The sequence below is a fragment of the Nerophis ophidion genome, linkage group LG27 (genome assembly GCF_033978795.1).
Source record: "Nerophis ophidion isolate RoL-2023_Sa linkage group LG27, RoL_Noph_v1.0, whole genome shotgun sequence".
Taxonomy (NCBI): Eukaryota; Metazoa; Chordata; class Actinopteri; order Syngnathiformes; family Syngnathidae; genus Nerophis; species Nerophis ophidion.
The window spans coordinates 1,729,241-1,752,185 of record NC_084637.1 but is presented as its reverse complement, the minus strand read 5'-3'; the positions used below and the strand labels follow the sequence as shown (position 1 = coordinate 1,752,185).

The 22,945-nt window shown below is 39.9% G+C and overlaps 1 protein-coding gene across 7 annotated transcripts; it reads left to right on the top strand.

Annotated features, from left to right (window-relative positions):
- The first annotated feature begins 72 nt into the window (after positions 1-72).
- Positions 73-22,312, top strand: bin1b (bridging integrator 1b). Of its 7 annotated transcripts, XM_061889638.1 has the most exons (19): positions 74-416; positions 7,040-7,120; positions 7,226-7,280; positions 8,674-8,768; positions 8,897-8,932; positions 9,081-9,176; positions 9,282-9,389; positions 11,549-11,641; positions 11,782-11,867; positions 11,938-12,013; positions 12,079-12,134; positions 14,714-14,758; positions 15,913-15,952; positions 16,055-16,162; positions 16,388-16,408; positions 18,253-18,435; positions 18,579-18,632; positions 18,696-18,797; positions 21,734-22,312. In XM_061889638.1, exons 1-19 carry the CDS (start codon positions 336-338, stop codon positions 21,833-21,835), a joined length of 1,518 nt encoding a protein of 505 aa, XP_061745622.1. In that variant the 5' UTR covers positions 74-335; the 3' UTR covers positions 21,836-22,312. The 7 variants fall into 7 exon arrangements, with proteins under 7 accessions (XP_061745624.1, XP_061745622.1, XP_061745623.1 ...); XM_061889640.1 differs by lacking the exon at positions 14,714-14,758 and having other exon boundaries at positions 73-416; XM_061889639.1 differs by lacking the exon at positions 8,897-8,932 and having other exon boundaries at positions 78-416.
- Positions 22,313-22,945: the final 633 nt, after the last annotated feature.

Below are 22,945 nucleotides of genomic sequence, written 5' to 3'. Positions count from 1 at the left end.
GACGAACCAACATGGCGGCCGTGGCAGGTGTCGCCTAATAATACTAGCAGCGCTGCGCCTTTAAGAGCACTGGGCACTGAGCACGACCAGCGGGGAAGCCAATAGGTTGACATTTGGAGCAAAAGTCTTCATGAGTGCCCAGTGAGGCCCAAACTGTTGCGCCCACTTTATTCCTCCACGTTGTTTAGGACGCGCGCACAATCCGGATTAGACGACGCGTCTCCTTTAAGGAGCCAGCGCGGGATTAAAGAGGAGCGCAACTGCCCGGGCGGCTTCTCACCTCACTTGTCGCCAAGACAGTCCGACGTGGAACAGGAGCCCCGCGGGCAGCAGTCATGGCCGAGGCCGGGAAGGGCGTCACGGCCGGGAAACTGGCCGTCACGATGCAGAAGAGGCTGAGCAGGGCGCAGGAGAAGGTAGCGGAAAGTTCTTACCTGAATGACGTCATTGCCCCCCCCTCTAAATCCCATTAAACTTCCGAGTAAAAACTATAAACGTAAATTATAAATGATGAGCTTTATTATTTCAAAAAGTAAGTGCAGTCCTGAAATAGGTTTGTCGTACAATTGTAGGTGTCAAATAACAACATGGCGTCTGTTCAAGTGTCCTACACATGGTTTATCCGTCTTTATTTTTATTGTTGTTGTTGTTGTTTATTCACTACTTCTCATGAAGTGTCTGACTTTGACATTAATTCGTCAAAGTTGGAATGTGCTGCAATATTGCTGGCCTCCACTAAAGAGAGACATTTCCCAATAGAGCTTTAAATGTTGCCATTGATCCCATTATAACAGGGGGGTCCAAAGTGCGGCCCGGGGGCTTTTTGCGGCGCGCAGCTAATCCTTTACTGGCCCTCCACACATTCTGCAAAAATTGCAAAATTTCTAGTATTGCAAAAATTAAAAAAAACATTTAAAAAAGTGGAATGAGGTGAAATCTAATGAGAAAAAGTGGCAATGTTGACATAAAGCTGCCATGCAGGCATTTTTTTTTGTCCCTTTTTTCTTTATTTTCTTTTTTTACTCAGTGGTTTAGAGTGTCCACCCTGAGATCAGTAGGTTGGGAGTTCAAACCCCGGCCAAGTCATACCAAAGACGATAAAAAAAAATGGGACCCATTGCCTCCCTGCTTGGCACTCAGCATCAAGGGTTGGAATTGGGGGTTAAATCACCATAAATGATTCCTGGGCGCGGCGCCGCTGCTGCCCACTGCTCCCCTCACTTCCCAGGGGATTATCAAGGGGATAGGACAAATTTCACCACACCTAGTGTGTGTGTGACAATCATTGCTACTTTAACTTTAACTCTTTCCATTGCTCAAAAAAAGGGACAAAGAAAATCTATGTTACAGTGAAATATTACTTAAAAATTATCACTTTAAAATGTTTTATGTGGAAAAAATATTTCATATGTTGTGTGGTCGCCTTATAAAAACATCAACGTTTTCACAAAAAAGCATAACACAAACAAAATAATAGTTCAAACTTAAAATCGACAGATATATCGGAAGTTGATCTTGAAATGTATGTGTTAAAAGTAAAAAAAAAAAAACTAATAAAAATGTATCACTTTATGAGTGGGGAAACTGAACCTGATCTGAAATATATTGAGTAGGATTTTATTTAACTTTTCACTGTGATTACTCAAAAATATCAAATAATTAAAATCAATGGTGTCCTGCATTATAGATCTTTGAGGGCTTTAATTGCTAAATAAAGGAACTCTGCTGAAAGAATCAATAAAATAATATCTATCTATCTAAATACTGCATATTTCAGTTTCACTCTATAAAACAAAGTTGTCTTTGACAGAAAAGGCATAAAACATTATTTGTTTTACTTAACATCAACTTCAAGTTGATATAGAGATTTACTGTAAGCATTAGATAAGAAATAATAATAATAATTTTACTTATTTTTAACATTTTAGTGACTGAGACCCTCTATGTTTCCCAGGAGCCTTAAGGATTAAAAAAAAAATCCATATATTTTGTTATGGTTTGAAAATGAAAAATATCAAAATGGCCCCCGCATGCCTAAATTTCTCCATGTGCGGCTCTCTGTGGAACATGTTTGGACACCCCTGCCTTATAAAAACATCCAGGACCAGCCTCGTTGCTACGATTAAGACTATAATTTGATGATCATGATTATGGTCCAAATAAAACATAGGGCAGGGATTTTAGGCACGCAAAAACACACCACCAAATATATAGATATATTTATATATGATAAAAAACAACAACTATATGTTTGTGTAGTGATTGATTGAAACTTTTATTAGTAGATTGCACAGTTCAGTATATATTCCGTACAATTGACCACTAAATGGTAACACCCCAATAAGGGTTTCAACTTTTTCAAGTCGGGGTCCACGTAAATCAATTCATGGTATGTATGTACAATGTACATACCATGTACATTGTACATACCATGTACAATGTACATACCATGTACATTGTACATGGTATGTACATTGTAGTTATTCTCTTATTCCTTTTGCCATTATTTGAGCAAAATAAAGTTATTCGTACGAATGAAATAACAAAAGCAATTACTATTATTGGCTCTCATTCAACAATCTATAATTATTAGTAATATATTTGGGAAAAACACAACAAAAACACAGATATTTGTGACAATAAACATAGACCAGAAAATGAATAATATCCATCCTATAATAGTATCGATTCCCTGGTATCAATAACGTCCATATTTGGATCGATCCACCCACCTCCAAATTCCAACCTTACCCAGTGGGCAATATTGCACGTTTTGGTATTGATTAGACATCAAGTCATCTCAGGGCCAGTATATTGATCATAGTGATAATATCGATACCGATAAAAAAGTGAATTTTATTTTTCCTTGAGTTTCCCGATCATGTTTATAATAAAAAAATAAAACACAGGCCAAAAAGGATAAACAGCATAGTATTATCAATGGTCATTCATTAAGTATTGGTAATGAATCTAACTATGTGCTTAACATAATAAAACTATCCCCCTAATTATTTTAGAAATACAATTGTTTAAGAAAAAAAAAGTCAGTAGTCCATCCATCCATTTTCGACTGCTTGTCTCTTAGTAGTGCAAAATAAAAAAAAATTAGGTAAAAGATACTTTGTTACCTTTTGTTTTTTCCCCCACAACCGTCCTTTATCCTATTCCTTCAGTTTTTAAACAAACAATATACAAACAATTAAACGTTTTTGGATGATTGATCACAAAACAACACAAAAATGTGTGCTTGGGAAACTTTAACACGTTCCAAACAAAATAATTGACTGATGTACATTTTTAATTGTGTTTAAAATGTGTGATTATCTCACAGCCCTCTGAGCCAAAAGGGTCAGGCAGCCCTGAAATGAACCAAATTACAAAGTACATCAACCAAAACACTTCGGTTTGGGAGGAGAACTGAGAATTACAGATTTCAACGCACATGTGACATTTTCATCTAGGCAACTAGTTGGCAAGAAAATTCCTCATTTTCTTCAATATTAGAATATTACTTTGAAGAAATGGAAAATGGGGGGGGGGGGGTGTTGGTGGAGACAAAACAGCAAAAATAAAACAAGCAAAATTTGTGTTACATGGAGAAAAGAAAGAAGTGATGTCAAATGTTTTGTCTCGTTGCTTTGACCAGCTTGTCTACTTTAGCTTTTAATCACCTCACAGCCGTGTGACACACACACACACACACACGTGCGCACGCACGCACACACACGTGCACACTTTCTGCATCAAGTGTGTGCACCGAGTAGCAGGCATAAAAGAGGAGACACACTAAAGTATACGATTAGCTCATTGATATTTCATGAAAGCTGCCACGACACAGCCTGGAGGAGGAACGAAGAAGGTCAAAGGGTCATCGTCATCCATGTGGTGCCCGGCTGTCATGGGGGGCGGGGGGTGCTCATGAGGGCGTCGGCCCCAGCTGTCTCTCATGGCGTCGCCTTGCAACCTGGGCTCTAACCTTCTTTGTGCGCTAGAAAGGGAGACGAAGGAGGTGAAAGATTTTGTTTCGCTGCCGGATATCTTAGAGAGGAGTCACATAGATTTGAAATCATCCAAGGCCATACTTCTTGGGGTGCAAACCTGTTTTTTTCCCAGCATGCCTTGTGGGATGGCGGGGGTCACACATCTATGAATAGTGCCCAACCCCTGCCTCCCCGTTACTCTCATTGCCACAAAGTATCTGTGTGTATTTTTGGGAGCTGAAACGGAACACCGGCGCATTGCGGGCATGTGTGAGCACACAAGTGGCTCTTTATCCCGTTTTTCAGGGGTGTCCAAAGTGCGGCTCGGGTTTGATTGATTGATTGATACTTTTATTAGTGGATTGCACAGTACCGTACATATTCCGTACAATTGACCACTAAATGGTAACACCCGAATAAGTTTTCAACTTGTTTAAGTCGGGGTCCACGTTAATCAATTCATGGTAAATTCATGGGGGCCAGTTGCAGCCCGCAGCTAATTGTTTACCGGCCCGCCCCACATTCTGCAAAAATTGTACAATTCATAGTATCGCAAAAATAAAAAAATAAACATTTAAAAACGAGAAAACGTTGCAATGTTGATACAGCGCTGTCATGCAGGCTTTTTTTGGTCTTCCTTTATTAATTTTTTTTTTGCCATTGCTCCAAAAAAAAAAAGTGAAAAAATTACACAAAATCTATGTTATAATGAATTATTGACCTATTCATGGCTCCAATTACTTCAAAAATTTCACTTTAAAATGTTTTATGTGGAAAAAACTATTGCATATATTGTGTGGTTGCCATATAAAAATTTCAAAGTTTTCTTTGACAAAAGAGCATAAAAGAAACAAAATAATAGTTCAAAAGTAAAATCGACAGATATTGAAGTTGATCTCGTAACTTAAGCGTTGAAAGTAAAAAAAATAATAAATTGATCACTTTATGAGTGGGGGACCTTTTGGATCCCAAATATATTTTCTGGTATTTTTTTTTACTTTTCACTGTAATTGCTCAAAAATATTAAAGAATTAAAAGTCCTGCATTATTGATCTTTTAGGGCTCTATTACTAAATACCGCATATTTCAGCTTTACTATAAAAAAACAAGTTGTCTTTTACAAGGCTTTTTTTTGTACTTTTATATTAACTTGAAGTTGATATAGAGATTTACTGTAAGCGTTAAATAAATAAAAAATAATAATAATAAAAATTTGACTTATTTTGAACATTGTAATGACTGAAACCCTTTATGGTCCCCGGGAGCTCTTAAGGTTAAAAAAAAACAAAACGTATATTTTGTTATGATTTGAAAATGAAAAATATCAAAATGCCCCCACATGCTTACATTTTTTCGTGTGCGGCCCTCAGTGGAAAAAGTTTGGACACCCCTGCCGTATTTGAAGGATTTTGAAGCAGCACATTCAGGGAGTGGGATCTTAGTCACCAGCTTTATTTGTTTCCTCATTTGCGAGCCCGCAGTAGTAACATCAACCCCAGGGTGGCGCTAGGGAAGGAAATGTGAGCCAGCGGCATTGGGGAAGTCCCCATCAGCGTTCTAATTGTGGCTTGCTGGTCACATTCATGACTTGTGTCGGTCAGACTGTACAAATCTACAAAAGATGGGAATCACAATTTGTCTTCTCTATGTTCAGTGCCATGTGCTTGTTTTTTTTCAATAAATCACATTTAATTTTTCAAATAATGTATTAATCATATTTTATAAAATGTTATTATCTTGACACTCAGTGTGCTTTAAGAGAATGGTCTTATAATAGGACTAAACAGAAAGAGAAAATAATCCATCAGTGCAGCCCAGCAAGCCCCAGCCATTGATTATACATACATGTCCTTTAAAACAACCTTTCTAAACAGTTTTACTTGTAAATTGAGAAAACGTTGGATCTACGTTGTAGGTTGGGAAATTACCAAATTTTTCTAATGTCTTGTACACACTTTTAAATATGTATGCCCATAATTGGCCATGACGCATTTCTAAAAAGTGAGTCTAAAATTTGCAGACCAAAACAAATACGTTTAGAACTAAAAACTAACGTTCTTCTGTTTGTTGTGATCGGTTGCCCCGGATCATGTTTTAATTGAGTTTGACTCTTTTAATTTTGTTATAGCACTGGGTTTGGATTGTCTTGGTTACCATGTGTGCTGAGTATTTTCACCTGCCTCTGATTAGTGTTCAGGACGCTCACCTGCTCCTGGGCACTAATCAGAGAGCTATTTAATCCTGCTTTTCGCCAAATTCAGTCCGGCTGTCTGGCGTGCTTCACGCAACTGTTACATCGTTTACCTTTTCGATTGTTGTTCTAAGCTTTGATTGATTGATTGATTGATTGATTGATACTTTTATTAGTAGATTGCACAGTACAGTACATATTCCGTACAATTGACCACTAAATGGTAACACCCGAATAAGTTTTTCAACTTGTTTAAGTCGGGGTCCACGTTAATCAATTCGCCATAGCTTCCGCACTTTCGGCACGCTTTTCTGCATTTTGTGTATTCCTGACTGATTTATGGACAATAGATCATTGCCTTACCTGCACACTGCCTCCGGAGTTCCGTCTGCATCCTGGAAAAACGATTAACACGCGACCTGCCATGACACTGTTGCTTCTTACTTCTGCAAGGTTCTGAGGGTCCCATAGCAGCACCCAGGCTGTTGAGAAGAGCTTGCTTTTATTTCAACTCTAAAAAAATTATGTACTAGATTTGTCGCTCGTTTTTTGTTGTTGACGAAGAGTATCAAGAGAGGTCTAATTACTTGCTGGATGCAGTGAGAAACCTGCAAGTCGGCAATACTAATTCTTCCTGCTCGGTCTTCTCATTTGCTTTATAAAGTGTTAATTAGCAAGGGAACAGTTCTCACCAAACGTATTGTGGGGAAGCCGCCACAAATACATGAATATATGGTTCTCATCAATGTACTGACGACAGTGTTTTCTATGAGCCCTGATCAATTACAGCAATCACGCTTGAGTGAGCCCACCATGAGGTCAAAGGTGATAGATGTGAAGTGTGTTGACTCGTGTGGCAAATTTTCAGGTGATGCAGAAACTCGGCAAAGCGGACGAGACGAAAGACGTGGTCTTTGAGGAGATGGTGGCCAACTTCAACAAGCAGATGGTGAGGACCATCGCCTTGGTCGAACATTTCTTGGCAGCGTTGTAGCTGCAGCGTCGTTACCATGGAAACTTGTTTCACTGACCTTCTGACCTTCCTCACCTGCAGGGAGAAGGCACCAAGTTGCAGAGGGATCTGAAAGCCTATCTGGCAGCAGTGAAGAGTAAGACAATCTCCCTTAACCTTTAATCCGGGGCAGCGTGGTTGCATTGGCGTTCCTATGGTAACTGCTACACTGGGCTAGTGTCAGTATACACATGCTACACACCCACCTAACCCAAAAAACTTCAGCTAAACGCTCAACAAAACCAAACCTTCGTAAAATAAAAGAAGACAATTAATCTTGAGCACTTAAATGGGTAAATGAGACCGAGGTCAAGGTGTGTTTATAAAACACCTTTTTAAACAACAGCGCTGGCTGCACAAAGTCTTATACTTAGTTCCTCACAAAAAGAGATTACAAAGATCAACTAAAAACAAATATTAATATAATAAATAAAAACACATTTTTTGCAGGTTTTTAGTTTCAGTTTATTTGGAACATGCATAGAATACAATGTAATGCACCACATATTTCCAGTTATTTCATTACAGCACGTCCGAAAAGAAGTAGGAAGAAGCTGAACTTATTGATTTCTACCCCTTTTCCTAGCAATTTTATCCAATTGTGTAAGTAAACAAAAATAAATACATGAATAATCTTTGTCTTAATAAAAAAATGTTGTTCTGTGTACTTTGTGAACACTTGTAATTTGAACAGTCTCCTAAAGTAAATCATATTCCTGCTTTGTTTCATTTCTCTGCTTAATCCATTCCATCATTTAATTCAAAATACAGATGTACTAAAGGTTTTAAGTGTTGTACGAACATACACATGTTTTAAATTAGAATTTCCTCTAAGGTTATATCTCTCTTTTGTTGAGAAGAATTATTGTACATTATTGGCTAGCAGGTTATAATTTACTTTGTGCATCATTTTAGCTGTTTGCAAATTCACCAAATTGTTGAATTTCAATAATTGTTATTTAATAAATAAAGTGTTTGTATGTTTTCTATATCCAACATCATGTATTATTATAATTTATTTTTTTTGTAACACCGTTAATGTATGAAGTGTAAATGTTTTGTTATTTCACCATATTTCTACACAATAACTCAGATATGTAACACTAGTGAGCAGTAGAGAATATGAAGTGATTTTTGGGTCCTTTAGTTCTTTTCCTAGTTCTGGGGCACTAGAGGAGACATGTCCTCAGTGATCTCACAGGAGAATACAGAGATTCTGATGGAGCAGCCAGTCTGAAACATAAAAAAATAAATAAAATGGATCCTAAAAGGGTCACAACATGTTTGTAACGCTTCTTCCCTGTGAGCAAGCGTGCAGCAGCATTTCTGAATCACTGAACTGATTTGTTGGTCAAATGTAAAAGATCTGTCAATAAAAACTCTGTTTTTATACTCCCCGGTTTTAGAATGATTCGGTTGTTGATATTCACCAAAAATATGTCTGAGTTGTGATTGTAGTAGAATGATGAATGATCCCTGATGTGTTTCAGCCATGCACGAGACGTCACGCAGGCTGCAGGACTGTCTGGCTGACATGTACGAGCCCGAATGGTTCGGCAAAGAGGAAATGGACGCCCTGGTGGAGGTGAGGTCATTGATCCCTGCCCTTGCCCACCTTTCCCCATCTTTTTGTCACGACTTCAGCACCAGCTGTTTTTATTTCACTCTTATTGTCACTTTCTTTGCTGCATGCGTGTGTCCTTCCTGCTGAAGGAGATGATAGAGAAGGAGATGGACAATAACTTGGAGGTAAAATGTAGAAAAAAAAAGCAGAAAGCAGAATAGATATCCAGTGGAACAAAACAATGACGTAATCCGTGCGTGCGCTTTTATGGAGCAGATAACTTTCTAGTGCATGTTTGACTAAATGAGTATTCTTTGTGTGTGTGCATTGTAGGACACAGACACAATGTGGTTGGACTTCCATCAGAACATTACGGACAGTTCGGTGCCCTCCATGGATTCCTACCTGACTCAGTTTCCTGAAATCAAGGTGTGTAAGTTGAAATGTGACAATGTAGAGCTCTGAGGGTGGCACCGCAGAAATTTTTTTTCTTATTTTACACCATTGAATACGCTGCTCACTCTTCTTTTACAGGCTCGCATTGCAAAGCGCGACAGGAAGATGGTGGACTTTGACAGTGCCAGGCATCACTTTTCCTCCTTGCAGAAAGGCAAGAAGAAGGACGAGGCCAAGATTGCCAAGGTAAACATTTGGACTTAATCCCCCAAAAATGTCAACCAAAGGTTGCAAACAAAAAAATGTAAGGTTTTTTGTCCAATGTGCGGCACAGCTCAATTCTTACTGGTGGCACGTTCAAAAACTATGATTACTAAATAAAAAAACAACATTAAAAATTGATTAATAATAGCAAAAACAGTAAAATGGGTTAAAAAAAAGAGCTATATTGTAAGGATAAAATTGTCATGTTTTGGTGGTGGTGAAACCTAAAATGCAGAGATGGAAGGCACAGCGCAGGAAAGCATGACTTTAATGTCTAAAGGAAATGCAGGGAAAACAGGGAACCAGGGGAACCAGGATAACAGGAGACAGCAAAACTATCATCAAGCCCTGACTGGAGGGCGAGGCAGGCATGAATAGCAGCCAGTTGATTGACAACAGGTGTGGCCAGGCTGTCAATCAGCAGTAGGTGAGGGGAAACAGCACTCAGGGAGCCAAGCAAGAAATGCAACCAAAACAAGAGTGCTGACAGAAAACAAACATCAACCAAGGAAACACAACCCGATGTGAATGTGGCGGATTCTCACAAAAATGTTGCATTTTTGAACGATACAATCGTCCTTCCCAACTTTGCTCTTCAAAGTCGGCCGCTTCAGTCTAAAGCAGGTGCCTAAATTAAAATAATGTTATATTTTTTAAATGGCTAAATTGACAAAAAATTTCAATACTGCAATACCATTGGCCACTCAATGAGACCAGAACCGATCCGATTGTGCCTTTCAGTATCGTGGCCATTGATTGGCTCAGCCTCAAACAGCATCCGGTCCCACCTTGACGAGTGGGAAGGTGACTTGTGGGTGTTATTTCATGTCTAGAGAGCTGTCATTATGTTAAAAATTTAGATTTAGATCTAAGTGTGAGACTAGATGTGACCGACCTAAGTGTGAGACTAGATGTGACCGACCTAACTGTGAGACTAGATGTGACCGATCTAAGTTTGAGACTAGATCTGACTGACCGATCTAAGTGTGAGACTAGATCTGACCGATCTAAGTCTATAAGCATAAACTGATGAGGACTAAAACATTTTCTAAGACAGGGGTTCCCACACTTCATCTGCAGGCGAGCTACTTTTCAATTGACCAAGTCGAGGGGATCTACCTCATTCATATATATCATTTATGTTTTTATTTATGAAACATACGTTTTTGTTAACATATTAAAGGTTTTTAATGATAATGCAATAATGTTTAACACACAAAGAGTCCTTTCTTTCATGAAGACAAGAATATAAGTTGGAGTATTACCTGATTCGGATGACTTGCATTGATTGGAATCCTGACAGAAATGCGGATAACGTCGGCATTTTCAAATGGAGGAGAACAAAAGTCCTCCTTTCTGTCCAATACCACATGAAAGTGGTTGGTTTTTGGCATCATATTTGTCCGGCTTCCATACTCGTTTTTATACACTTTACAAGAAATCCATTAGCTCCGTAGCTTGCTAGCTTGTGCACGCCAGCTTTCTGAGACTCTTATATTGTTAGCGCAGCCAAGAGGTAGCATCGCTTTTGTTGTGAAGATAGGAACTGTGCAGTCGGTCTTTAGAGTTTTGACAGCAGGTACGGCGCGAATGTGTTGAAATAAAAAGTGTTTCTCGCCTTCCTGTCTATCACTGTTTCTTAATAATGAGCTCGCAGCAGCCAGTGTCATCTCACCTCACAAGACCCCCAGGTGTCGTGAATGTCAATCAAGTGACGAAAGTGACGTCTTGGTGAAGATTGATGATCACTAATTTTTAGGTCTATTTTTTTAAATGCCTGGCTGGCCATCGACTAACACACCCTCCGCGATCGACGTAATGGGCACCCCTGTTCTAAGACAAACAAAACATTCCTGTTGCCATCGACTGAATGCCTTGAGAATAATGTGCAAGCAGTGGATTGTTTCGGTTTTTTCGGCAACCGCTTATGTTGACGCCACTCAGCTGGTCCAAGAATAATGGCTTCTACTGTACAATATCAGTTTGCTAACAGTTGCCTTGCTAAACTGTCACTTACCAAACACTCACTAACATGTTTGCTTTGTTTGGAACTACTTTGTCTTTTTCCCGCTACCACTCCTCCTCGCCCTCTAACCTCCCCTCCTCCCAATCCTCTTCATCTGCATGGTGTGCGTGCTCAGCCTGCGGCCCTATTGGAGATGGCGGCGCCAAGCTGGGCCCAGGGTTTGCTCTCCGCCCACCAGGTGGCTCAGACTAACCTCTCCTACAACCAGGTGATCACATGACAGCACAGGCGTCCGTAGGGTGCACTTTGGTTGGGATGTACGCCGCTGAATCATGTTGTTGATGTTATTAGCTGTTGACCTACTATTTATTTGTGTGTCTGTGCGTGCATGTGTGTTTGTTTGTGTAGGCTGAAGAGGAGCTGGGTCGCGCTCAGAAGATTTTTGAAGAGCTGAACGTGGAGTTACAAGATCAGCTTCCAGTGCTGTGGGACAGGTGAGACGGTGCCACTACATCTAACATGTCTCATGACCATTCAGCCTGACCTGTGTCTGTGTGTGTGCAGTCGTGTTGGCGTTTATGTTAACACATTCCAGAGTTTGGCAGGTCATCAGGAGAGGTTCCACAAAGAGATGAGCAAGGTGGGTGCAACTTTCTGGTCAGAGTTGAAACATCCTTCTTCATCATCCTCTCTCCTCATCCTCAGCTGAGTCAAAACCTGAATGACATCATGACCAAACTGGAAGAACAGCGGCAGCTCAAGTAAGTCGACCAAACGTGTCAGGCAATGTCCTTATTGTCCTTGTTTATTTGCTTAAAAAGTTTTATTGAGACAAATAATTGACACACAATTCACCATGAATGAAAAGGAATCAGAAGAAGCAGAGATTATTGCCTCTTTGCCCTCCGGAAATTACTGATCGTGAGACATGTTCACACTTGTGTGTTTACATGTTTTCATTTACAAAAAACTTTAAAAGTTTTTTTTGTGTTGGAATATATTTAATTTTGTAACAGGCAGCAAAACAATAGAAAAGTGTAGCAAAATATCTTATGTAGTGTGAAGAAAATAACAATTAAGTGTTAAAGTAAATACAACTGTAAATTACATTAAAATGCAGATAGAAAATACAACTTATTTTAAATAATGAATCTTGTTTCTCAAAGGGGACTTCTAGTATTAACAACTGTAAAAACGCTTGAATAAAACACAACTAGGTGGCAGCAGTGCTCAAAATAGACAACAGACTGACCAAGAAATATGAAGAGCCCTCAGGTTTATGGTAAATATGGTAGGTAATAAGCATATACAGTTTAATATCATAAGTAGATTAATCTCTCTATTTGTAGAAAGTGCTTGTAAACAACCTGTTTGGCACATACAGATGAATATGATGACTTAATAGTATTTCAATTCAGGGTTTTATGTATTTAATAACAGTAGCATATTTGTCCAATGGGGGTAATGACAAAAATAATGGAGAACTACTGGTATAATGCATAAAACAATGCAGAATATACTTTAGATGAAGCCATCATTACTAAATATTGCTGCTCTAATGACACGGACTGTGGATGAGAATTTCCAGATCTTTTTGTTCAGCAATATTTTGGATTGTAGTGTTGTTGTTATTCGATGTTGATGGTTTTATTCCATCAGACTTCCTTGTAGATGATGTGTTTTTTGATGTTTTTGACAGCAAGTACTTCAGTAAGATAGTTCTGACCCATCAGCGCCTGGCCAGTGGACATTTAAGGTTCATCACAAGCTCTTTTGAGACTCATTGTTTGCCCTGAGTAGTAGTGAGTCCAGCTTTTAATGGCAGCATGTGCTGCACCCCCTTCACTTCATGTCAGCAGTATGGGGCACCAGTATCCCCTCTGTACATGGCACCCATCTGCCAAGTACCATGCAACCGGAAAGTATAGCGCTTCACTTTTTCAACATTTCGTTATGTTGCTGCCTTATTCTGAATTAAACTAATTAATTTTTGTCACGGCATTTGCTCAATACTTTGTTGATGCATCTCTGGCAGCAATTACAGACTCAAGTATTTTTGAATACGATACCACAAGGTTTGGACATCTATCTTTGGGCAGTTTCACCCATTCGTCTTTGCAGGACCTCTCAAGCTCCATCAGGCTGTATGGGATGCATTGGTGCGCAGCCATTTTCAGATCTCTCTAGAGATGTTAAATCGGATTCAAGTCTGGGCCCTGGCTGGGACACTCAAAGACATTTACAGCATTGTCCTGAAGTCAATCATTTGATATCTTGGCTCTGTGCTTTGGTTCGTCCTGCTGAATAATGAACTGTCGCCTCAGTCTGAGTTCAAGAGCGCTCTGGAGCAGGTTTTCATCTAGGATGTCTTTGTACATCGCTGCATTCATCTTTCCCTCTATCCTGACTAGTCTCCAAGTTAATGCTGCTGAAAATCATCCCCACAGCATGATGCTGCCACCACCATGCTTCATTGTAGGGATGCTATTGGCCTGTTGTTCAACAGTGCCTGGTTTCCTCCAAACATGATGTCTGGCATTCACACCACAGAGTTCAATATTTGGTTTAACATGACTAGAAAGTCTTTCAGGTGCATTTTGGCAAACTTTTACAAAGGAATGGCTTCCATCTGGCTATGCTACCACACAGGCCTGATTGGTGGATTGCTGCAGAAATCGTTGTCCTTCTAAATGGTTCTCCTATATCCATAGAAGAATGCTGTAGTTCTGACAGTGACCATCGGGTTCAAGGTCACCTCCCTGACTAGCACCCTTCTCCCCCAATCGCTCAGTTTAGACGGCCGGTTCTTCTATTTACGGATGATGGGAGTCCACTGTGCTCATTGGGACCTTCAAGGCAGCAGATATTGTTCTGTACACTTCTCCAGATTCTTTGCCTCATTGACAAAGTCTGTGAATACTTATATAAATGGGATTTCTTAATTGTTGTTTTTTTTAAGAAATTTGCAAACACCCCCCCCCCAGAAAAGGAACATAAACCTTATCATTATGGGGTATTGTGTGCAGTGTTTTGAGGATATTTTTTTTATATTTATTTTGGAATAAGACAACAACATAACAACGTGGAAAAAGTGAAGTGTTGTGAATACTTAATGGAATCACTGTTTCCTGAACTAATGAGCAATTAGCCTAAGTGATTAGCACAAATAAATACAAACCTATTTTCCCTGTCTTTGTGGCACCTGCTAGAGAATGCCGCAATGGTCTATATACCTAGGGCTGCCACTGGCCCTGAGAGACCATTCAAATCCCGTCCAGTTTGTAGGCGTTTCTGCATATTAAGCAAAGAGTAATGTCCCCCAAACTGCCTTCTGCTGCAGAAAAGATGGCACTACAGCAACCAAGACCATAGCTACTGCAAAGAGGTAAAAGTGCTACGTGGCTGCTGCATCGCAACATCTGATTTTCCAACTAATGTTTGGGAATGTAAACCCATCACAGGTTCAGAGAAGGGGTGGAACGGTTCAAAAAATCTAGAGTCTGAGTCTCATCACGGTTTTCCAATCAGTTCTGTGTTGTCCTTTGATATATCCCAATAATCCACCATTACCATTTTTTTAGAAGTGGTTCTCACAAAGTGAAGCTTAGAATAGTTGAGTTTGTGTTAACAAAACGTAAGTGTACTATCTTTATAACCACATTATATACCATCAACATAAAGGGAAGCACAATATTAAGCAGCACTAAAGTTTTCTTTGTTTGAAGCAAAACAAAAACAATGTAAGCATGTGGATATTATTTATACATGTACCTGACTGATTATTAATGCAAATAAAAAAGAAAGAAACTATGAATCAAACCGTGTCAGGTGAACCGAACAGTTCAGATTTTTTTATAAACCGTTCCATTCCTAATGTAGTGTGACTTTTTCTGCTTCTACTTGTATTGCTCTGTCTTTTAAAATGTAACAGAATGGTTATGGAATGCATCTAAAAACAATCAGGGAGAAGATTTTTTCCACAAGTTCATTACATTGTCTGTTATTGATTTTAATGCTACAAACACAGCTTGTTATGGCCATTTACATAACCATGGGTGTCAGAGAAGGGTGCTGTTTTTCAATGGCCCTCGGCATATTCTAAAAACAAAATTAGTTGATGAAAAATACGGATTTTAGTCTGAAAAATACAATACATGGTTTTACTTTTCAGGATCTCAGTGGAACAAGTCTTTGACACCTCTGGTTTCGCATCAATCGACTTACATTGGATTGGTTTTAGCGTAGCGAATAATTTTTAAAGAATAATATCACCCTGGTATCCTTTGACTTTTTAGAATGTAGTCCTTGACACCCGTGGTTCACACAATCAAATAAGGTCTTTGGGCACAATTGTGGACTTCTGTGGTACTGCTTCTCCAATTCAGCAGTTCACAATGTGGTGTCTAGTCAGAGTGCATGCAGCTGGTTTGACTGGAGTTCTTTTGTGCTGTAGTGTGTGATGAAATATATGCCTTTTTAACTTGTTCATTATGTTTGACTGTGTCACTTCTGTCCTTCTCATGTGTTTGTGTCTTTCAGTGAAGAAGCCAACCACAGCCAGGCGGCCACTTCACCAACGGTACCACAAACAGTACTTTGACCCTAGGGTGCTGCATCCCTAGGGGAGTGTTTGCTTGTGTGCTAAAGTGTGGCATTTTGCATCTGCACGTGTGTCTGGAAGAGGCCTGGCCCACCTCCCAGCCGCCCTCCTCCTTCGCTAAGGCCGCAGCATGACCAGTTGCTTGATGAAGACACCGCCGATGTTAATACAGAGTCCATAACTCCACAGGTCAGCTGACTGGTCGTGAAGTAGTGTGTGATAGGGTGAGTGTGTGGGAGGCAGCCCAGAGCATCTGCTGAACTTTTACATGCTAACATGTCCAGAACCTCAGGTCAGCCTGGTGTTAGCCTACCACACACACAACCAAAGAGCTGATCTGTGTCTTGTCTGCCATTAACTCCATGTTGCGTCTCATCAGCCTGACTCAGCTATTGTCTTTACTGCTGCGTGAAGGAGCTTGCTCGGGACTTGTGGGTAAGAATGGACGTCTTTTCTATTTAATGTTTAAAGGCAGTGATGTGTGGTCAAGGAAGCATCATGACAGTAAATCATTTGCTTATTGAGCGGTGGTATTAATGTAAGTTCCAATGGTTTTACAAATATTATAACATCTCTGAATTTTTGAAAATCTGAAACCTGAATTGCGGCTGTGTGAGTCAAGTTTACTCCCTGATGTGCAACTCTTAATAAACTGGGTTGAAGACCCGTCAGTTTGTTGCCATCATAACGATTTTTATACATTATGACTTTCAGCAGCCTCTTTAATGTAAATGTAACCTTTTTTGTCCTGCTATTCGCACAACAAACTGCAGGGTAAAGTCACATAGTGCCAGGTATCGTACTCTGGCTCACCGCAACGGGGAAAGACGAATGTCATCTTTCGGCAAAGAGGAATGGGAGGCTTTTACAACGAAAATAAAACTATAGAGAACTTTCATGAAATCAGCGCACGCAACGTTTTTACCAAAAGCGAGTTGCCGTGGTAAACGGTTCTATGACTTTGCTCATAACACAAAATTAATCTAATCAATTAGTCCAATTTTGTTTTATTTTTAAAGGAGCCATATGTAGCAATGTGGCCAGAAATGGTACTGCGATCAAAGTCAAAATTCTGTGTGTGTATATATATATATATATATATATATATATATATATATATATATATATATATATTTTGCCCTATCAGTTGGATGACACATGGACATACAGGCTAACGGGCATATATTTCCCCCGTTAGCCTGTATGTGAATGTGTCATTGACCAGGCTAGCATGCTACATCTGTGGTCCCCTCCAAGGTTTCTCATTGTCATCACATTGGTTTGAGTTTTTCCTTGCCCTTATGTGTGATCTGAGCTGAGGATGTCGTTGTGGCTTGTGCAGCCCTTTGAGACACTGGTGATTTAAGGCTATATAAGTAAGCATTGATTGATTGATTGAATACAATATAATTTACTACAAACAACTACAGTAATACTTTGGAGAGCAGACTTCTACAGTATTTTCTGCAAGCTGCTTTTCCATCTAACACAACATTTCACCCTACTCACATGGATGAAGGTCCGCCGGTTAAGAAACTATTTTAACATCCTCACTGACATCGACTCATTCGGCTTCAGTATCATGCCAATTATTGACTTATGAGCCGTATTAGCTTTGCACTACTACAATTATTCCTTTTGCTGAGAGACCCAACTAATGATTTTTTTTTTTTTTTTAAATGGATAATTATCCTCTGCTTCTTCTTATCAGCACTGTCCTTCATACTCACTTTCTGTCCACCTATGGTTGGAAAATCTAAGTTTTGTCCATCCGTCCATTTTCTATACTGCTTATCCTCATTAGGATCATGGTTTAGCTGGACCATATCAAAGTTATGTCTTGCTAGTCATTGACTAATGATAGCGAGTGAGACATTTTTGGGTGGATCTAATGAGATTTACTGTGGAATTTGCTACGCCAACTAGCAGTGGGGGGGATCGTAATCTAAATATTTGCAAACTAAAGTATAACAATTAGCCGTGAGAAAGTCTATAAACCCAAAGACCAGGGGCACTCGTAAGCCGAGGTATCACTGTATATCCTTTTTCCCCCGTGTTATCCTCTTAAGAGCAACGTAATAACTTTGGTTACAGCACAAGAATTTAAGGTTTAAAAACCAAAAGTCAATGCCTCACCAGAGCCATGAACCTCACCACATGTCACTGTTTGTCCGAAAAAATAAACTATTCTGCATGTTTACAGCCACTCACCTACTAAACCCTACCCGTCAAACCCTCTTCCTTCCCTTGCAACACTTGGCAACCTGGTGGACCCGTAGCATGAGCAGACGGTTGCCGGTGGACAGGAGCAGCCACGAGATCAGGTTCAGGGTGGATGCGATTATAAAGACGGATCTCAGCCAGACTGGGACCGTGACAACACTCAGTTGTACAGCGAGCCCACGTGGAACGATGATGGTGCCAGTGGGGCACAGGGGGGCTGGGGACATGACCAAGTGCAGGTAAAGTGCAGGTTTAGGTAAAACCAAGCCAGGAGTTCAAGGATTCAATAGTCACCAAACTGTGCTCAAGAGTCTTCAATCCATCAGTGAGCAATTTAGCTGAAATCTTCCTCTCAAAGTATGCACATTTTCTTTTCTGACAGAGTTCTGCGTCCAACAACTCAGAGAACGACCTCCCTCCTGGATTCCTCTACAAGGTGAGACGTCTCCGCCGGGGTCTGACATGTGGAACTTGACTCACCCAAAAATCTTTGCCCCAGGTCAAAGCGATCCACGAATATGCTGCCACCGACGGTGACGAGCTGGAGCTGACAATTGGAGATCTTGTGCTGGTGTTGGCTTTCGACAACCCAGATGAGCAAGTCAGTGACCTTTCTTCAAAATTGCCCGTCAGTGGCATAAGTTGTTGGAATCCACTATGATTCAATCGAGGCGAAAGGACTCTTTCGCGTTTTGTTGAAACAATCTGTTAGAGCGGGGTTCCCCAACCTTTTTTCCACCAGGGACCACTTTAAAGTATGCATTATTTTCACGGACCGGCTTTCCATGTGTGTCAGATAAAAACAGCAAAAAAATGAGTATGAAAAATCACTACATTGTAAGACTGAAGTAGTGGGATTCCTGGCCGTCTTTCCTAACCATAGGGCAGGGGCCCAGTTTTGGGCCGCGAACGCCCCCTAGAATGTAATTAATCTGTTTTTCAGCTGTGGTCCGTTTCGGCAGCAGTGGTACTCAGTTGTAATACACTTCTCCACCACTTGTTGTAGTAATGACAAAATAAAACAACGTTTAGTTTAGTTAAAGGCCTACTGAAATGAGATGTTCTTATTTAAACGGGGATAGCAGGTCCATTCTATGTGTCATACTTGATCATTTCGCCATATTGCCATATTTTTGCTGAAAGGATTTACTAGAGAACATCCACGATAAAGTTTGCAACTGGAGAAAAGCCCTGCCTCTACTGGAAGTCGCAGACGATGACGTCACATGTTGAGGACTCCTCACATATTCACATTGATTTTAATGGGAGCCTCCAACAAAAACACCTATTCAGACCGAGAAAACAACATTTTCCCCTTTAATTTGAGCGAGGATGAAAGATTCGTGTTTGAGGATATTGATAGCGACGGACTAAAAAAATAAAACAAGTTAAAAAAAAAAAACGCGATTGCAATCGCGTTGCATTGAGACGGATTCATATGTTTTTAGAGACGTTTACTAGGATAATTCTGGTAAATCCCTTATCTTTCTATTGTGTGGCTAGTGTTTTAGTGAGTTTAACAGTACCTGATAGTCGGAAGTGTACGTCCACGGCCGGGTGTTGACGCGCAGTGTCTCGGGGAAGTCGACGGCAGCTGTACGGGAGGCACAAGCTCAGCTGATATCCGGTCAGAGGCGACTTTTTAACCAGAATTTTCTCACCGAAACCTGCTGGTTGACATGTGGTCGAGATCCATGTTGGCTTGACCGCGCTCTTATCCATAGTAAATTTTCACCTCCGGGAATTTTAAACGAGAAATCACCGTGTGTTTGTGTGGCTAAAGGCTAAAGCTTCCCAACTCCGTCTTTCTACTTTGACTTCTCCAATATTAATTGAACAAATTGCAAAAGATTCAGCGACACAGCTCTCCAAAATACTGTGTAATGATGTCGTTAAAGCAAACTACTTTTAGATGTGTGTGTACGCAGCGCTCATATTAATAACAGCCCGTGACGTCACGCGTACACGTCATCATTACGCGACGTTTTCAAGAAAAAAGTCCCGGGAAATTTAAAATTGCAATTCAGTAAACTAAGGCGGCCGTATTGGCATGTGTTGCAATGTTAATATTTCATCATTGATATATAAACTATCAGACTGCGTGGTGGGTAGTAGTGGCTTTCAGTAGGCCTTTAATAAACATATTATTAATTTAGTTTATCTTAGCACAACATAATACACCAATCCATCCATCCATATTGTACGTAAATGTATTGTTTATTTGATTAGTAGTACTTGTTCAAATCGGCCTGACCTAAGTCTAAGGTTTATTTGTTAAATTAATAATAATCTTTATGATTGACACATGCTTTTATATAATTTGACAAGGTAGCAAAACTGTAAGTAGGTTAAATATAAATATTGAATATGATCAAAATCAAGAGTAAGATGACTAATTCAGGGTTAATATTGGAGTGGCCCCCGGGCTCCTCTGTAGTAAAAATGTTGGGTCTAGTGGTCAAACAGGTTAAGAAGTCCTGCTATATGCACTGACCCTGCAGATGCAAATTAGTCTTTGGCTACAATCGGGCACATTAACATTGTATATGTCCATTAATGTGCATTGTCCCATGTACTATAACAAAGGAGTTATAATATACATCTAATAACAAGCTAATTATTTCTGTGCAGCCTGGTAGCAAATGTGTCACAGCCCGGTACCGGTCCGTGAGACAGGTGTGAGACCAATCACGGCAGGCGTGATTGATCTAATGCAGTGTTTTTCAACCTTTTCTGAGCCAAGGCATATTTTTTTTATTGAAAAATTGCAGAGGCACACCACTAGCAGAAAACTTAGAAAAACGAACCTCAGCAACCGATATTGACAGTAAAAAGTCGTTGTAGTAATTGTTGGATATGACTAATAAGCATAACCAAGCATGCATGACTACAGCTCTTGTCTCAAAGTAGGTGTACTGTCATCACCTGTCACATCACACCATGACTTATTTGAACTCTTTTGCTTTTTTCCTGTATGTTGTGTTTTACTTCTTGTCTTGCGTTCTAATTTTGTTGTCGATTGTCATGTCATGTTCGGATGTACTTTGTGGACGCTGTCTGCTGCTCCACACACTGTAAGTCTTTGCGGTCGTCCAGCAATCAGTTTTTGTTTACTTTGCAGCCAGTTCAGTTTTAGTTCTGTTCTGCGCAGCCTTCCCTATGCTTCGATGCCCTTTCTTAGCGGCACTCACCTTTTTGTTTATTTTTGGTTTAAGCATTCAGCACCTTTTTACCTGCACGCTGCCTACCTCAGTCGTCTGCATATTGTGATCATGACAAACCATGTTTCCGACGTCTACAAAGCAATTAGCTACCTGCTGCCACCTACTGATATGGAAGAATATTACACGGTCACTCTGCCGAGCTCTAGACAGCACTGACACTCAACAACAACACAATATTTGCGGATTATAATTACTTGTGTGCAAAAAATATTTTTAACCCAAATAGGTGAAATGACATAATCTCCCACGGCACACCAGACTGTATCTCACGGTGGTTGAAAAACATTGGTCTACTGTTTGTGTGTTTGTGCAGGACGACGGCTGGCTCATGGGTGTGCAGGAAGCGGTCTGGAAACGCACCAAAGACATTTCATCCAAAGGGGTCTTCCCCGAGAACTTCACCCAGAAGGTTTGAGGTTCCAGGTGCACGATGCATTTGTTATCTGGCATAAAAAACAAGCAAAATATCAAATGGTTGTTTTTGTGTCTGAAAATGGTGCCAATAAAAACTTATAGAACTCATTCAAGGCTAAAATGAACTGAATAAGAATTTAATTGTAAGAATTCACAAAGGGTTTCCGATGTCCGTTTCTTTGTAGTTCTTCACACGGTTTATGTACTTGTGGTGATCACAGCTCTTAACCTTAATAAAGAGGAGACCAAGGCAGGAAGTGACGGATGTTTAGTGTCACTGCCAGACTTGGGATGTTGCAGTAAACAGCTTTCACGGTGAAGCCATGTCGCTCCAAGATGGCTCAATGGAAAAAGGAACTCACCCCAATCTGTTAATGGGAATTATTCAATTTGACTTTGTTGGTCATGTCAATATTTCTGTATTTTGAAAAACCCACACAAAGGTCATAAAATAGTCATTAAAGATGGATGAAGCCTGCGTCGTCTTTTTTTATTCAAATTGGGATTTATAACTTTGAATGTTGAACTAAACAAGTTCCTGGATCCTAAATCAACCTCCATTTTTTTCCCAAAGACAAAAAAGCGAGGCTTCAGTAACTCTGCAGGGAATTATTTGAGTGACAAAATGATCACATCACTTTAGGAATAAATAAATAAACCAACCACTCTAAAATGGAATATTAAACATCCGTAATGAGGACTAACAACAGAATCTATTTTAGATGATGTTGTGTTTCTGTGTAATAATAATCTAATATAGATTATGTTGTTAGATTATCTAAAAGGGGGGTTGGTTACAAAATGTATCATGTTTTTTACTTTACCAAAGCACATCATGGTTGCTGCACAACCAAAACAATCCATGTTTACTTATATAGCCCTAAATCACCAGTGTCTCATCCTCGGCTCGGATCCCACATCAGGGCAAGGAAAAACTCAACCCAATGGGATGACAATGACAAAGTTTGGAGGGGGTCCTCACACCTGTTAATGTCTCTATTATTGTTAATACCACCACTGTATGACAGACAAAGCAGATGGAAGGGTTGTTGGCTATATCAATGGAAACAGAAGTGCCTACCATCGGGCAAACGAGAGGTTAATAAGTAAT

Coding starts and splice junctions, on each gene's coding strand:
- bin1b (XM_061889638.1), top strand. CDS start 336: ATGGCCGAGGCCGGGAAGGGCGTCACGGCCGGGAAACTGGCCGTCACG. Junction 417..7,039: donor TGAGCAGGGCGCAGGAGAAG/GTAGCGGAAAGT, acceptor GCAAATTTTCAG/GTGATGCAGAAACTCGGCAA. Junction 14,759..15,912: donor ACCATAGCTACTGCAAAGAG/GTAAAAGTGCTA, acceptor TGTGTCTTTCAG/TGAAGAAGCCAACCACAGCC.